Source organism: Gobio gobio, assembly GCF_949357685.1.
Source record: "Gobio gobio genome assembly, chromosome: 1".
Taxonomy (NCBI): domain Eukaryota; kingdom Metazoa; phylum Chordata; class Actinopteri; order Cypriniformes; family Gobionidae; genus Gobio; species Gobio gobio.
Genome location: NC_137097.1, coordinates 29,371,644 through 29,389,296, shown reverse-complemented (window position 1 = coordinate 29,389,296; position 17,653 = coordinate 29,371,644). Strand labels below are relative to the sequence as shown.

At 38.3% G+C, this 17,653-nt stretch overlaps 1 protein-coding gene across 3 annotated transcripts; it reads left to right on the top strand.

The window, feature by feature from the left end:
- The first annotated feature begins 291 nt into the window (after positions 1-291).
- samd9l (sterile alpha motif domain containing 9 like) lies at positions 292-15,539 on the top strand. Of its 3 annotated transcripts, none has more exons than XM_079815737.1 (4): positions 292-379; positions 488-538; positions 10,303-10,366; positions 10,451-15,539. In XM_079815737.1, exons 3-4 carry the CDS (start codon positions 10,363-10,365, stop codon positions 15,031-15,033), a joined length of 4,587 nt encoding a protein of 1,528 aa, XP_079671863.1. In that variant the 5' UTR covers positions 292-379; positions 488-538; positions 10,303-10,362; the 3' UTR covers positions 15,034-15,539. The 3 variants fall into 3 exon arrangements, with proteins under 3 accessions (XP_079671863.1, XP_079671861.1, XP_079671862.1); XM_079815735.1 differs by having other exon boundaries at positions 464-538; XM_079815736.1 differs by lacking the exon at positions 292-379 and having other exon boundaries at positions 403-538.
- The last annotated feature ends 2,114 nt before the right edge of the window (positions 15,540-17,653 follow it).

The following is a 17,653-nucleotide window of genomic DNA, read 5'->3' as shown; positions in this document are numbered from 1 at the left end:
GCGGAGCGATTTGACCAATCAGATGAAAGGGGCGTTTCAGTGCCGCCCTCGTGTGCGAATGAAATATCGAACCCATAAACCGTTTTGTAAACCACAAACGAAAAATGAAATATCGAGCCAAAATCTAATTTTTCGTTTTAAAAAACAAACAAAAAAACGAATAACAAGCCGATTTATCTTGTCTCGTTATTCCATTCCAAACAGGAAATGAAATGATCAAAACGTACACGGACCATAGTCAAATCTCTGAATATATGAATATTTGTGACTTCCGTACCGGATATCTGTTTCACACACACAATGCTGCTGAAATCAGGGAGAGTCGCATTTGATGAGTGCGTGCACGCACACGCATTGTGTCATTTTCTTCGTTTATCTGGTAAAACTTGTGATGTATAAATAATCGAACAATTTTGTATGATATATTTGATTTACACTGGTATTTACACGTTGTTGTTCAAAGGTTTGGAAGTTTCGTCTTTTATAGATGCAAAGGCGGCGGTTGAACCACATTCATGCCGGAGAGACTCGACAAATGGTGAGTTTGTTTGTTTATTTATTCCCAAAATCGCGATCTCGATTCAAACACACACGCGATCTTGTTCCTAAATGACAACAATTCCGCGGTGTCTATTAAAGTTTAAGTTAATTTGTTTACAGGGGCAGAGTACATTAATAAACGTGGCTGTAAATGTGCCAGAATTAGCCAAAAAGGCTAGACCCTTGACTTAAATGTTAAACAGTCCCCCTAAAAAAAAAAAGTATCTTATATTAATACACACACACACACAAAATAAAGAAGAAAGAATAAAAAAACATTTCACATGATGAAATAATAAAGACAAGTAGCCTACATAATTCCACACGGAAATCATGCTAAAAAACATTAACAAAAAATTATCTAAACATATATTGTGCTATATAAGAGGTAAGTGAGCAACAGGAGAAGTCAAAGTGTTTATTGTCATGCACAGTGAGGAAAACAAGTTTGCATGTAATGAAACTCTTTCTTTGCTGTCCACAGTGAATGCCAAGACTACGATGACACATTGCTGCCACTAGGCTACTTATTATTTTTCCACTCAATTATGTCGTAATAACAAGATGTTATGTTGTTTAAACAACATATTTTTCTCGTTAAAACAACATATATTTTTCCTAATAAGGACATGTGTTGTATAGTGATGTGTATATACAAAATATGCCTTTATCCACATTAGAGAATTGATATAGGCTAGCCCAGGGGTGTCCAAACTTGGTCCTGGAGGGCCACTGTCCTGCAGAGTTTAGCTCCAACTTGCCTCAGCACCTGTCTGGAAGTTTCTAGTATGCCTAATAAGACCTTGATTAGCGTGTACAGGTGTGCTTAATTGGGGTTGGAGCTAAACTCTGCAGGACAGTGGCCCTCCAGGACCAAGTTTGGACACCCCTGGGCTAGCCTATGTGCCTTTGTCACTGAGTCGCACCTGAGTATGCAGTCCAGGGGCCTCATTTAAAAAACTTTCTGTAGATTTCATTTTAAAAGTGTAGGTACGGACAAAAGATTTTGATTTGAAACGGGAGGTGAACAGATTTTTAAAATCATGTGTACGCAGTGGTTAAAGTGGGATTTGGCAGGTGGGGGAACCCTCAAATTGTGTGGGTTCAACAGGGAAAAATGACTCACTGTGGGACAACATATTGAGTATCGTGGTATAGCAATACTTTTTGGGACAAGAGTGTCACTGTGGCACCAAGTATCAGAAAGTTTATTTACTTGATATTTTAATGGTTTTATTTTGGTCCATCTACATCTACACTGATATGATGATGATGATACTATGTTAAAATAATATGCAACACAACGTTGTTTTTCACAATGTAAATTCAAACATAAAAATGGGAAATATAAAAATGAATAAATCCCGAATTAAGAACACGTAAGGCCCTGGGGCTATAACAAACCCTAGTTTAGCCAAACCCACCAAATTTTGGTGCCACAAAATCATCAAAGCACAGATATACAATGAGTATATACTGTCTGAATATTCAATTTTAATATTAAGTAGGCCTATATATAAATATTCCAGGCTGCAACGCATTAACAGCATAAACGCATTAACTCCAGATACGAGGTCAAAGCAAACAGGTTTCCAGAAACAGAAACAACTTTTGACTATACAACTGCCTCAAGGAGTTTTACAACCAGTGAGGTCCCAAATTTGAGCTATTTTGGGGGCTTGGTCCCCCAATAAATATTTAATTTTTCTGATCTAACTATGTGCATTTTAAGATATTTCAAGGCTAAAAATAATAAATAGCTTTCAAAACAAACCATGTTAGTGGTTTTTCATCTTGTCATACCGACTCTCTCCTCATTTCATCACTCTCTCATTTCCATCTTTCCTCTTTATTTTTATCTCAGTCTCCTTCTCTTGCCCTGTCTCTTCCCCTCCTAAAGCTGTGTTCTGGCTGATAGTCTATTCATTTTCGTCTGTGTCAGTGAAGAAAGGGTTAACTGAAGTTAATTCACTGAAGGCTATTCGTGTACGACTTCCATAAACACCACATCCGTAGGGGCTGCCATAGTTGTTTCGCGGGCTATGTGATATCAGAGCTCGTAACTGGCAGTACATTAATCTAGTACGAGTTCACGGGTGGGAAGTCATGGGTTAGACTGCCGTTCCAGTGCACTTTCACGGGTAGAAGGTTGAAAAAACACGTGTTACGGGTTGCCTGGAACGCAGCATTAGATACAGACTATAAATGCCATTTGTGCCGTCACAGTACATCGCTGAAAATCATCCATATTTAGTTAATTTTAAACCAATCAAATCAAATTCATGCAGTTTTGCTGAATCTTTTAGGATGTATAGGATATTTTTAATGGAAACAGACAGGCCTACTTATTTATTGCAGTGTAAATAAAATTGTCTGACTCACTGACAAAGTATTTTACAAAGGAAATGTGCAAATCTTAACTTTTTCTTCAAGTTGTATCCTACAAATATCGTGGTATTTTTCATAATTTTGTGAAGATGTCTTTACACTCCGTGTCCGTGCAGCTGCGGTTGTACAGTAAGCTGTAACTTGTTTTAAGCAAAAACTCACTTAATTTTGATTTTGTTTTCCAGAAAACAAGAAAAAATATCTTGTCATTTTACTTATGTAGTAAAAGCATCTTGATTTAAGAATGATTAGACTGGAAACAAGACAAAAATACTATGTAAGAAAAGCATTTTTTGCAGCGTATAATGGCAACTGCCTAATAATGCATGCCTTGATAATCAAAAATAAGTTGCTCAAAAAAGAATTAGTAGCCTTCCCTAAAAAAGGGTCATCAAAACGCACCACATCGGCTATTTTTACTTTATAGGCAAATAAATGAATGCAATGACTGCGAGAAAATCTATGCTCAGTAGGCTAAAGGCTACATTAAGTAATGAATGGCAATCGAAGTGGGCAGCGGCACGACTGGGAGTCCCGTTTACCTACTTTACTCGCCAGACTGATATAGCTACTATTTTATATATACTTATTAGTGCTGTCAAACGATTAATTGCGCACATCCATTAAATCACATCCAAAATAAAAGTTTGTGTTTGCATTATATATGTGTGTGTACTGTGTATAATTATTATATATAAATAATTTTTTCTTAAATATAAACATGAATGTGTGTGTGTTATATGTAAAATATTCATATAATAAATTATAGAAATATATATATACAGTATATACATGCAAATATTTCTTAAATATATACATGAATGTGTGTGTATTTATATATAATAATTATACACAGTACACACATATTATGTAAACATGAACTTTTATTTTGGAGGTGATTAAATGCAATTGATTGTTTGACAGCACTAATACATGATTCCACCCAATCAAGCATTATATTATGTTATTATGATTATCAAGCACTATTTAATGACAGAACATTAGTAATTAGAACTAAAACTTAATCATGTAATATTTGCATATTTGTCATTTTAACTGAACTTGGGACTGGTGGTGGTGCTCATTCAGTGTTTCTGTAAAGAAAATAGATAATAATAATTATTATTAAAAGATAATAATACTAATTCTACTATTAATAACAATAAACAACGCACTAACTAAGGATTGATGAAGTGCTTGGTTCATGAATATTAGCATTGGTCAAACAGGGGTCCGTTCTTCGTACCTTGTTTAACACATCTGAGATGATTTGACAGATCCCAGATCTTTTAATCGTGATAACTGATGTCTGGCTAATTTGGTTCTTCAAACAAATTTACGGATCGGATTAAAATATCTAGATTAAATGATCTAAGATCACTGCGCGTTCTTGTGTTCCCTGAAGAGGGCAGATGCATCGATACTCGAAACCACGATCGATCAGCAATGCAGCGATTGGCTGGCGTTTAGACAAAAACGTAATGACATCATATAATTAAAAAAGCCACCTGGCAAAAAACTTGACAAATTACACAAAAAACCCCCACGAATTTATGGACCTTATATAAGGAAACTGCCAAATGACCAAACCAACATAAAAGTTATAATAGATAAATGATAAATGTTTTTGGTTTTTTAATATGATTACCAATTATGTATATTCACGATTTTATACAGTATTTGTACACCCTTTACATTTTTATTTCAATGTTGTAATTTGTAGTGGACAGCAAATTCCAGGGCCCAGTTTATGACCGGTCCCCTCTCTGTCCATAACAGTGGACAAAGGTTTGCTACATTTTGATTGGATCTTGGTAGAGACAAACAAACTGTCCAACGCCATCAGATAAAGATGCTAGGACAACATCCAGACACCTCTTAGAGCAGTGGTTCCCAAACCTGTCCTGGAGGACCACCAGCCCTGCACATTTTGTGTCTCCCTATATCTTACACACCTATTTCAGGTCTTGCAGTCTCTACTAATGAGCTCATGAGTTGAATCAGGTGTGTTTGATGAGGGACACATACAAAATGTGCAGTGCTGGTGGTCCTCCAGGACAGGTTTGGGAACCACTGTCTTAGAGGGCAATAAGAAGAACTCTTGTACCAAGACCAGGAAGGACAAGACATCTCATTGGTCCACATGCAGTTTCTGCCCTTCACCCAAATCCCTAGTGTCCTGGTCTATGACTGCCATAAAAATTCCAGAGAACCTCAGCAGTAGTGGGTGAAAGAGACCAAAATGATCTATCCAAATCCAGTCATAACTATGTTCGGAAACCTTAAGACTGATGTAAACTACACACATCCATTTCATACTTATTCAGAGAAATAAGTATTCTCAGTGACAGCTATTCGTAATGCAACATCTTACACAAAATCAGCTGTAAATGAACAAATCAATGAATGAACAGTTCAATCTTTTCCCATCATGTTTGGTTTCTAATTGTTTAGAATATTGCCAAAGGTATTCTGATGGTGGTTTGGAAAGTGAGAAATGCATTGGTAAACTTTAAAGACACTTTAAAGACTTCTAACTGTGTACAGTATGCAAATGAGTTCCACAGGAGAAAGGAGGGTGAGTCTCACTGTGGACCTCCTCTGATGCCAGCAGCCAATCGCAACACTGGAATGGAGAAGCGCCAAATTGCAATCTCCTATTCGGAAAAGGATAAAGGTACCCTTTCAACAGACACACCTTGTTCTGAGTCTCCCTTCAAGAGAGACATAACAGATACACCGTAATGTTCAGAGTTTCTCCTTGAGCGAGACAAACAGTTCACCAAGTTCTGAGTCTGTCCGGCAAGGATGAGACTGTGACAGAGCAACCAAGTTCTGAGCCTCTGGTTCATCCAGAGAGACAACAAAAGATCCAAGGATCTGAATCTACAGCTTGTGAGGCAGCAACAGATACGACCACGTTCTGAGCCTCCAGCCTGTGAGGAAAGAGACATTAACAACCACTACGTTCAGTTTTAGTCCAGCGAGACAACAGCACGTCCCGAGTCTCCATGCCAGAGAGACAAAAGCGAATTGACCAAGTCCTGAGTGTCTGACCCACAGAGTCAGAAGACACACAGAGACATTTGCAACAAGGTTAAGCTCAGGAGAGCAAACCTTCACTTCGAGGTTCTTCATCTGCGTGTTCCAGATTAAGGACCTTCTGCACCTACTTCAGGGCCTCATCTGCGTGTTCCAGATTTTAGGACCCTTTGGTGCTCCAGAAGATCAGCATCCCACAGATCTTCGTGTTCAAGACTGTTGAAACAGATTCCAGCTTCTTTCCCACTGCATTGTCACCCAGCACAACCAGTGGAAGAAGTCACCTCCATTGGACTGCTTACTCAACCACGTGGAACATAAATATCACTTAACCAAACCTCTTTCCAGAAACCTTGGCATTGTTGTATATTATCAGTATATGATTTTCTAATTTACATTAGAGGTAATTTAACTGATGCTAGTTAATAACAAATAATCTTCCTTTATTTGTTTGATGCATAATAAGGTTCTTCACCTTAGTTTCAGAGAAACAACGGTTTATCTTTCCATAAGATAACGCAACTCTTCCATAGCCACACTCAACTTAATCACATGTATTTTATGTATCTTATGCACTTTATTCCTTTATCATTCATTGTATTAATTCAGTAGTTGTGTTAGTTATTCTTGTTTATCTTTTGTTAATAAAATCTATTTTATTACAATTGTGTCTTACTTGTGCTGATAATACAGAAAAGGCTCTACAAGTTAGAAATCTCACCAATCTTTCAGATAAATCAGCTGACCAACTCTCCCCACTTTACATTCAATCTAAAATGATTGAACAGCCTCCTGTTTGGAGTGTTCTCATAGAGCCAAGGTAAAAGACCTTGACTGGTGTCCAAACTAAGAGAGGGGGAAGGTGGTCATCTGATGTACTCATAACCACACCTTAAGTGACGTGTGATCCAAAAATCACAACGTCCACGGTGACGTGAGTTCCAATCACTACCTCACTTAACGTCCTTGGATGGACGAAGGTAAAAATCACTACATAATTGGCGTTCCTTGTTTTGGGCCCAAAAGTGAAATTATTACAAATTTAATTTTTAATTCAATTTGAAGCAGATTTGTAACGTGACAGTATTAAAGTTTCTTAAGGGTCAAGATTAAATTCTCTGCATCTCTTGCGCTGCATCAAGCCACTCCCATAATATCCGTCATCACTCAAATTAATGCACGGCTCAGATTAACTGTACAACGTGTGTAAACCTCCAATAAAATGATAAAGTAATTATTCCATCACAAATAAATCGCTCAATCAAGTGGCTGTGTCTATAGTATTATACACAACATTATAATATTATATACATTCTCATATACATATACAATATAACTTTTTTATATTATTATTATTTAAAATTATTATTATTGCCCCTGGTTCAGTAAGGAACTCTTGTAATAAAGTAGCAGTGGCTGGGACAGATTTTAAGTATCACCTCAAGTTGCAATCTAATCCTGTTTACATGAAATAAGCCGCTCATGTGCAGGTTTAAACTTACGGACCTGTTACTATGACAGCAAGTCCAGGATGAGCGTCAAAGAACCAAACAATCCAAGATCATGCCAAATCGTCGACAATCAAACTGAGCTAGCTACGTAGGAAGAACGGACCCCTGATTTGCTGAAATCAAAACAGGGACTGTAATAAATGAGCGGCAGCCAATGAGATTGCCATTTGCGTTTTTGCTCCGCCTACTACCAGAGAAACCGGCGTATCTTCTGCTTGTTCTTAAAAATCAGGAAAATACAACAAAGAATATAGTTTACATGTAGCGCATCGATTATGCGTGGTATGTAAGTCTCTCTCTCTCTGCATGTGTGTGTGAGAAACACGCTCTCAGCAAAGCGACGGCGAGTCGTGCGCCTTCACTTCACACTAGTGTTTATGGTACGTCAAATACAGTCACGCTGTGCATCCATTGATCTGAACTGAAACCGTAATGACCGTGTGACGGAGAGCGAAACAGCGAGTGTTCAGCGAGTGAAAATATATGCTAAACTTATTCTTTGCCTCTTAGACACGCACTGGCGGGTAAAATCTAAGCATTTATTAGCCAATGGCTAATGACAGATAATATTTAGTCGGCCAGAGTGAAGATTTACTCACATATGCGAGTGATTTACTCGCATTGTAGAGGGTTGGACTGGCTAAATTTACAAGTACCAATTTTGACAAGTAGGATCACAAATTTAAACATTCATATCTGCATTTGAGCTGCCTCTGATCCAGAGAAAGCAGTTGTCATGTAGTATAGGTATGAAACAGCTTCACTCTTTTCAACCTCACAGTATCCCTCTACAATGTGAGTAAATCAGTCGCATATGCAACTAAATGTTCACTCTGTGCGAATAAATAATGTATATAATTAGCCATTGGCTAATAAATTCTTAGATTTTACTTACCAGTGTGTGTTTGTGTTAAGCCGCCTTTCCACTGCACAAGACAAAGGACGGTCACATGGAGAGGTCTACGTCGGTGAAATAGCTTGGGTGACCTGACCCCCTAGGGCCCCAACCCCCCAGTGCATTGCAAGCTGTGCATCTTCGTTGAGATTTTGTTTATTACCTTCATTTTCTCTTTCCCCAGTTGTTGTATAACAATGTTTTGGATTGCAAAGCTCTGAGTTTGACTTCCTGTGTTCTTTCAATCTTTGCTGACCATTCAACAATCTGCATGAATGCTGTTCTAATGTTGTCACAGTCATCTTACCTGATAGCCCACTTTTGTCACAGTGCTCTGTACTCCTCATTGTCAATTTCAACTTCAGTCCTGGTTTTGACAATTACAGGAGCAAGTCTAATCATTGAGTTCCTTGAGACATGAACACCTGTGTTGATGGGAAATTCAGCCTCAACAGAGCTGCTTGAAGATTTTGATTCCAGTTGTTAGAGAGTAAACTTGGCATTCACAGCTGAATCTAATCCAATATCCCAAAGCTATAAACTTTTTTTTTTCACAAAGCTATAAACTTGCAGCCTCAGGAGAACTAAGAAAATAATTGAAACGGTTCCTAGAGAATCATGAGAGAGGCCCAAGCCAAAAATTCTCAACAGTACTATACTGTATATGTGACAACACTACAAATCGTTACTGGTTTACTAATTATTCTTTTTAAAGGCGGTTCTTTAAAGGGATACTCCACTGTTTTTTCATATTAAACTATGTTATTCCCTTAACTAAGACGAGTTGATACACACCTCTCTCGTCTCAGTGCGTGCACTTAATTGCTCTGACGCGCGGTGACATTTTGATAGCACTTAGCTCAGCCCACGTTTTTCCTATTTAAATACAGTTACACGAATAGTTGAACGACCAAGTATGGTGACGCAAAATAAAACGTGGCGCTTTTCTAAGCGGGTTAAAAAGGATAACTATAATGTATGGTCGGAATAGCACTTTTGTATCACTATATCGGTTACCACTATATAAGTAGTTCTTTAGTTTTTAGTCTTTAGTTTTTAGGGATTTTTTTGGTGCACCAAAAATATTCTCCTGGCTTTATAATATTAATATTGAACCACTGTACTCACTTTTCTCTCAGGATAAACAGGATTTTTCTCGCCGTGACTTTTTACTGCGCCGAGTCGAAGTACTCTCAAAAGTGCTATTCCATCATACATTATAGTTATCCTTTTTAACCCGCTTAGAAAAGCGCCACATTTTATTTTGTGTCACCATACTTGGTCATTCAACTATTCGTGTAACTGTATTTAAATAGGGAAAACGTGGAGGTGTTTGGTCGCTTCTTACTTGATCTCTGTTTGGTACCTAATGAATGAACTGGGCTTAGTGGGCTAAGCTAAGGGCTATCAAAATGTCACCGCGCATCAGAGCGATTAAGTACACACACTGAGACGAGAGAGGTATGTATCAACTCGTCTTTGTTAAGGGAATAACATAGTTTAATATGAAAAAACGGTGGAGTATCCCTTTAAGAGAGCTTATAAATTCCACTCACCAAATTAGGATATTTTAAAACAGGATCCAGTCAATTTATATAAATTATGTCCACAGATGCAGTCTTCTGATCTTCAACTTAAAAAGCTGACCTAAGGGGCTAAGTATATGGGCCATTTGGTTAAACAAAAATACAGTTGATTGCATTCTGAGGCACAGTCACAATGTAAATGCATCTACGTGTAACTAAAGATGACTGAAAATACACACAATCTTTCAATACAGATTAGCATTAGCAATAAACAATTAAATAAATAAATTCAACTTTCTGTGTTTACTCCCCTTGTGCATTTATTTAATGACGAAATACAGACGAATGTATTGTTGACTGCAAAATCTCTGCTTTAACAATGTCCTTTCTATTCTTCAAGGTCCGCAATGTAAAGGTGTCTGCATTTGTACTGTGAATGATCATTAGAAGACATTAAACAATGGGCAAGTATAATCTTGTTTTATAGCACTTACCAGCCATTGTTTTAAAGTAAAATATCTCACCTTGAGCTATTTTTTGGTTTGCAGAAAAGGAAGAGGATCCTCCACTGGAGACATGGACTGAGTCTATGGTGAGCAACTGGTTAAGATCAATAGGAATTAAAGAAACATACATCGAAAAACTTAATGAAGAGGAAGTAGATGGTCGGATCCTTTGTGAACTATCAGAAGAATTTCTGAAAAAAGAGACTGGAATGAAATCCGGGCCTGCGCTTTTGATAATCAAAAAAAGAGATGAGTTAATGAATTCACAAAAAGCCCAACGCCAACATGATCATTTACATTTACAACAGTCCTCTGGAAAAAATGACCATGGAGTCAAAAGAAGTATTGACACAAGAGCCAATGTCAATGAAGAAAATAACAAGGAAGACGATTCTGTACTTGTGATAAAAACAAAGAGAGATTCAAAACCACGACCTTTTGATATGAAAGGTGTTGATTATACATATGTTAAGAACAGTGTACTCTTACCAGAATCAGGGGCTAGTGATTTAATGACTCCATGTCATGAGTATAAGTCCTTTGCCATTGCTGCAACTCTGGACCGCCAAAGACTACAGGCCAAGTTTGCAAAGGAAGTCCTGAAATTTGCTACTGGTTGTATGAATGTTCGTACAAATGGCACAATACATTTTGGTGTCATGGACAGTAAAGGTGACACTGGTTATGTACATGGTGAAATCATTGGTGTTCCTGTGATGGAAAAAGATGTATACTATGATTCATTAGATTACATTGAGAGGAGTTTCTCTAGCTCTGATAGCGAACTTGTACGACTATGTATTGGTGAACCTCAGTTTGTTAAAGTAAATTGTTCAAACAGCAACGTGGAACACTATGTTGTGGAGGTTGATATTAAGCCAGCAGTGAGCATAGTGAAGAATAAGGTGTTCTCTGTTAGCCTGCCAAATTTCAATGACAAGGCAAACAAAGTACAGTTAGTGAAGAAAACCGCTTATCAGAGAGTGGGTTCTAAATCAGAACCTGTAGCTGACCTGAATGAGTTCTACCAACATATCAATTTTAGGGATGCTCGGAGAGAAGAGGCTGAGAAAACGGATAATTTCACAGCACCAAAACTGTGCCAGAACCTGGGAAAAAAGCTCAAAATGCTCATAACAGGTGGAAAGAAAATAATGGACAAGGAAAAATGGCACATACTTGTTACCAATCAATTTCAGAAGAAGGATCTGCAACACATTGATTTTTTGCTGAACATGAATATCTTCTGTGTGTTTGACTTCGATCCAGATTCCAATGTGTCTGGGTTATGCCATGAATACAATAAGCACCATGTAGTGAACCGCCATTTCATGCAGAACTACAAAATTCCCAGCGGCTTGAGCATCCGAGACTTTGAGAGTCATCTGCGTCTCTTTGATCAAACCAGCTGGATATTTTGCAATGGCCGGAGTGATTTCAAAGGCAATGAGGCTGCCTGTGATGAGAAGACCTGGGTTAAAACAAAAAGAACACTTCTAAAGGATTGTGTGTCATTGATCTGCAAAGATATCTTGCCCAAAGGAACTTTTCAAGTGATCTTCCTTCTTACTTCCCCTGTTGACATACCATTCGTAAACACATTCTATGAGTTCTTCACTGACATGGAAGGACATGAAGACATTATCTGCCTTGCAGAATTGGAGGAGAATTTCACGGATTGGCAGAGATTTGCTCTAGGATCCTGTGACATGAGAACAGTGAACAGTTCAAGTGTTGTTGGGATGACAATAAGTCAGGTAAATGCAACCCTCCAACAGGTCCAGTCTACGACTACAACTACCACCAAACTATTACCGATCCATGTCAAAGGGGAGTGTTTCCTTGATACTCGAGATGAGGAAGCAAGATGTTCATTTGAGATTCTGACTCTAAACCACTGTGAAGAAACTAGTCGCGATGTCATGGAATCTGAAAAGGAGAATATTGAGCAGCAGTTTTACCATGGGGGAAAATTAACTTGGATGAATCTCTGTCTTGCAGATAAAAAAATTGTTGGGGAGGTTATTCAAAGAGATGCTTACAATGAAGTCAACAGTCTGGTGAAAGACTGTCTTTGCTGGAGTTTGGATCGGGCACCCATCAGCTGCATCAACATATACCATCATCCTGGCAGTGGTGGCAGTACAGTGGCAAGGCAGGTACTGTGGAATAACCGAAGGGATCTAAGGTGTGCTGTTGTAAAACCTTCATACTCAGCATCGGTTGTTGCAGAAGATGCCGTTTGGCTTCGGGAATATGAAGAAAAAGATCACCAAAAATGCCTCCCTGTTCTCCTGCTGTTTGAAGACTGTGATCAAGAGTATTTAGAAGATGTGAAGTATGAATTAGAGGTGGCTGTCAATACCAAGAAAATAGCACGTGGAACTCTCTGTTTCATTCTGCTAAGTTGTAAGCGATCACACAATCCAGAGAAGATGTGCAAGGAATCACCTCAACAGAATGTTTCTATTACTCATAAACTTTCAGAGAAAGAAAAAGAGCAGTTTTCCAAAAAACGACAAAGACTTGAAGAGCAATTCAAGCCAGAATTCATTCTAACATTTGTCCTGATGAGTGAAGAATTCGAGAGCCACAAAATTGCTGAATATGTGAAGACATTTGTCAAGCATTTACTGCAAGACATTGACCACAAGTCTGTGGTTACTAAGCTTGTTCTGTATGTGGCATTGCTCAACACTTACGTGCAGAACTCATTCATCTCTCAGTCACATTGCGAAGCTCTTCTGGCTCTGTCCCTCCATGTGGATAGGTTTCGACGACATACCTTTGAGACTTCTCTAAGTGAGCAAGCAAAATTGGTCTTAATACACTTGAGGGATGAAAACACGTATATTACCTCCATCAGGATCATTCATCCACTGGTTGCAAAGGAAATCCTCCAACAATTTCTGGGTGACAAACAACAACAACAAAGTGATCTTGCTTTGGATTTTCTGAACAATGATGTGCTCTTTGAGCACAGGTTTGGTAAAGATCAGTACATGAAGTTCTTGCGAGATCTGTTCATGACACGCCACAGGATCAGCAAAGGTGATAAATTTGACAGCTTTTTCTCCCCCCTAATTGAGCATGTGAGAGAGAAAGAGTGTCCAGATAAAGCCATTGAGCTTCTCAAGGCGGCTTACAAGCGTTTTAATGAGGATGCATTTTTTGCTCAGCAACTGGCTCGACTCAATTACAAACATGACCGATTTGAAGAAGCAGAAAAGTGGGCAAAAACTGCAGTAGCGAAAAGGCCAAACAATTCCTACATTCTTGATACCAGAGGTCGGGTGTACAGGGAGTGGTTCACAGCAAAATGCAAAGCAATGGAGCAGGATGATAAAACACCAGAAAACACAGTAGATGCTTTGGAAACAGCACTAAAAGCCATTGAATGTTTTCAGGAATGCAACAATGCAGCAGTTGCGGACAATGAGACCATGAACAATGCTGGCTTTGTTGGAGTAGTAGAGGTAGGATGTGCAATGCTGAAGCTAATGCGCACTCTTCATGTGTTCTCAAGGAGAAAGTCTTCAGAATTAATTAGATACCTCCTTACAGATTATATTCCTGTTGAGATAGAAAAACCATGGGAACATTTTCATTGTACATTGAAAAACCTCCAAAAAATTATGCTGGAGGCACTGGAATGGATTTCGGAAGACTTGAGTTACTTCCAGACTGACCTGAACACCGATGAGGAGAAAACATCTGACACGGCTGAGAGGACCATTAAAAATTCCATGCACTGGCTGGTGAACAAGTCTACTGCTTATGGCAAATACTTCACTGGAGCTTCTCTTAGTACAGATCAAAACCAAGGGAAGTTAAGTCCTCTCATGAAACGCATGATGATTTATTATTATGGTGGGGGAAACATCACAACAATTTTTTCCCTCCTTACAAACCAGAAAGACGGTAACCCTGTGAGCGTTCTGGAACACATTATTTCACTTTACCCAAGCAATACTTTGATGGCACAAATGCCACAAGCGGACCTTGTCAAGTACATAGCATCGCACTTTGCTTTAAGTTGCCTCTCAACTCAGTCTTCTAAGCTGGCTGCATTTCAAGATCTACAAAGGCTGAGTCGCCAATTTTCTAAAGAGAAACAGAGATGCTTGCCAAATGCTCTTTTCATACTCGTCTTACTTTTCTGGCCAGAAGAGCATGATACAGAAGGGGAGAAAGAACACAAGTATGAAACTGTTCTCTCTGCTGTTGAACATCTCCAGAGAAACTACGACAAGAAACTTAAGGACATCCCTCCAAGGAAAAAGAGGATCTACACTCATTTCTTCCTGAGCAATGGGACTGGATTTGAAAAGTTTGTCCACAAGAGTAAGGTTGAAAAAATCACAAAACAGCTGCCTGTTTCAGAAAAACGGATGAAATGGTTTAGTGGAGAAGTATGGAAAATGCCAGAAATCTCTAAATTGCTGAGGTGCGTCACAGGCTGGACGGAGGATGAGAAGGTTTTTCTAGAGGGTCCCAAAGGAATGAAATTTCATATCCCAGCTCTTAAGACATCCTCAGTACCCCATATCAATGAGAATGTCACCTTTTACCTGGGCTTCACTCTGAAAGGACCTGTTGCATACAACATTACTGTACAAAAATAGAAAACTTGCGTACGTTTAGGATGGACAAGGCAGGTGGACCAATATCTGTCTTTAGGTGCAAATTACATTTAAGGTGGAGGAAATGTTTAAGTTCTCCAAGTCCCTGGGAAATTGACATCCGCACTATACATTTATAGTGAGAAACCGTTTGTTACTCTATTCAGTGTGATTTGAACCTTGCTCTATTTTGTGTAATAGTTTAATGTATTTCCCTCACATATATCAGATTTCATAAATACATATAGATATCTACTGGGATTTGTATTTCAAAGTAAAACTTTAAATGGGAGATGTCTGTAGACACTGCATAATATTCCTTGTAGCTCTATGGGGTTTTTATATATATGATGAAGAAAAAACTAGCAGGTTGATTGATTTGTTTTCATCTTTGTTTCCACATTTTTAATGGTGTTTTTTTTTTTCTTCTTTTTTTGGCATGCATGATTATGCTTTGTATAAGAATAAAGGCATTTACATTTGTAAAAATAATTTTATGTATTAAATGTTAAAGGAATTGTTCTGTCATGGTTCTGCAAGAAAGAGGACCAAACACAGAATACACAGGGATGGTGTTTTATTGACAAGACTGTAGACAAGGCACAACAAGGAGAGTGAGGCGTGAAACAGTAGGGTAGGGCAACACGACAACAGGCAGGATGACCACTGAGACCAGTCCTGGATGACAATGGGTTGAGGACAGCAGAGGAAGAGGCAGCACCAGGTGGAATGATGGTGAGGGAGACGAGTGCTGGGTCGAAGTTTGTTTTTATTATGCCCTTCACTCGCTAACTTCCCTCCGTCTCGTTCACTCGGATATGCGTCATTGCTTACGTTGCATGAGTGCCAACTACTGGCGGAACCTTTGCAATGGACTGAACTGGAACGTCCTAAGCCCTTGATCACTTGGAATCCACAATGGAGTTTCTTTATTATTATGTTTTTCCCATACGAAATTGTTTAAGGCAGAATTATATATGTATACAGGTGTGTTTGGTTTGTTTTAAAGGTTTTAAAAAAAGAATTAAGGCCCCACTTTATATTAGGTGGCCTTGACTACTATGTACTTACATCAAAAAATAAGTACAATGTACAGGGTTTTTCCTGCATTGAAATTTTTTTGGCGGCCGCCAAGACAAATTTTTGGCCCGCCAAAGCCTTATTTGATGAGTTATTTTGATTCATGAGTGTAGAATAGATGACTTTTGCACTTGTGATACGGCTGTGTTAACTGAGTGACAGAGAGAACGAGCAGAGAACTCTCTCTGTCTGTCGATGTCTTCTCAGATTTCACATATTGGCTCATATTTCACATATTAATCAAAATCAAAAGGTCGGAAGACCGGATCCATGTTGCACGTGCCGCATTCGGACATTTTTTTATTACCGCTGGGTGTGAACTGCGCTCAAAAAACATTGACTCTTCTCTGACCAGCTGACATAAACCATAGTTTCAATAAACGGGAAAACATTATATTCAGTTATGAAGTGTATTCTGTATTGACAAATCTTTTGCGAGGTTCTAACAGATGGGATTCGCACCCAACGCGTCTGCTAATGTCCGTTTCGCGAACCATTGATTCCTTTGAATCGAATCATTTTAGCGACTGGTTAGAACTACTGATCCGTCCAACACTGAACGAACGAATCAGTTTATTCATTTAGCCTACTCACAGAACACATCTGAGATGAGAACTCAAGTGTGCTTACCCAATTTAGCAAGAGTGGATAGTAAGAATTAGTTTAATCATCCACAGTCATTCAGCTTATTTATGTTGACAATGTGTAGTGAAATATAATTGAGTGTAGACTGGAGTTAGGTGAGACCAGAACAAAGTTGTTAGCTAGCTGATAATTTTACAAAATTGTATATGGTAGAAAATTAGGCTATTTGTTATTTTTTTAATGCTAATTTTAAATATTGATATGATTATACCAAAATAATTCAGTAAATATTGTAAAAAATGAGGATCAAAAGAAACAAACATCAAGGTAGAGATCATACATAATATCAGATGTCAAAATAAGATAAGCAAAAATTACAAATGGTTTCTTTGCATTTATTTGAAATGTATTGTCAGTATTGCGCTCACAGATCACGTAGGTAGAGTACTTTTTTACTGTGTGTGTGGATGACCATGTCTGTCAGACACCACCGAAGACCATTTTTGACCCAGGAAAAACCCTGAATGTACTTACTGTGTTCAAATTGTATTGCAAAACACTTTTGCTGATATTGAAGTGGGATACGGGTAAAGTTAGGGACAGGTCAAGTCAAGTCAACTTTATTTATATAGCGCTTTTAACAATGTAGATTGTTTCAAAGCAGCTTTACAGTGTTAAACAGGAAAATAATGCAGCATAATTTTATTCAGCTGTATAGCCATTCTGGAAAAATTTCAAGTATCATACAGTGACAGTGTGGGCTTTAGATCAATAATTTGATCAGTAATTTGGTTTAAATGGTTAATTTAGTTTATTATTTAGATGTATTTCGATGTTTAGTTGAAAAATGTAGTGTCCCCAACTGAGCACGCCAAGCCAGAGGCAACAGTGGCAAGGAAACCAAAACCCCATCAGGTGACCTAATGGAGAAAAATAAACCTTGGGAGAAACCAGGCTC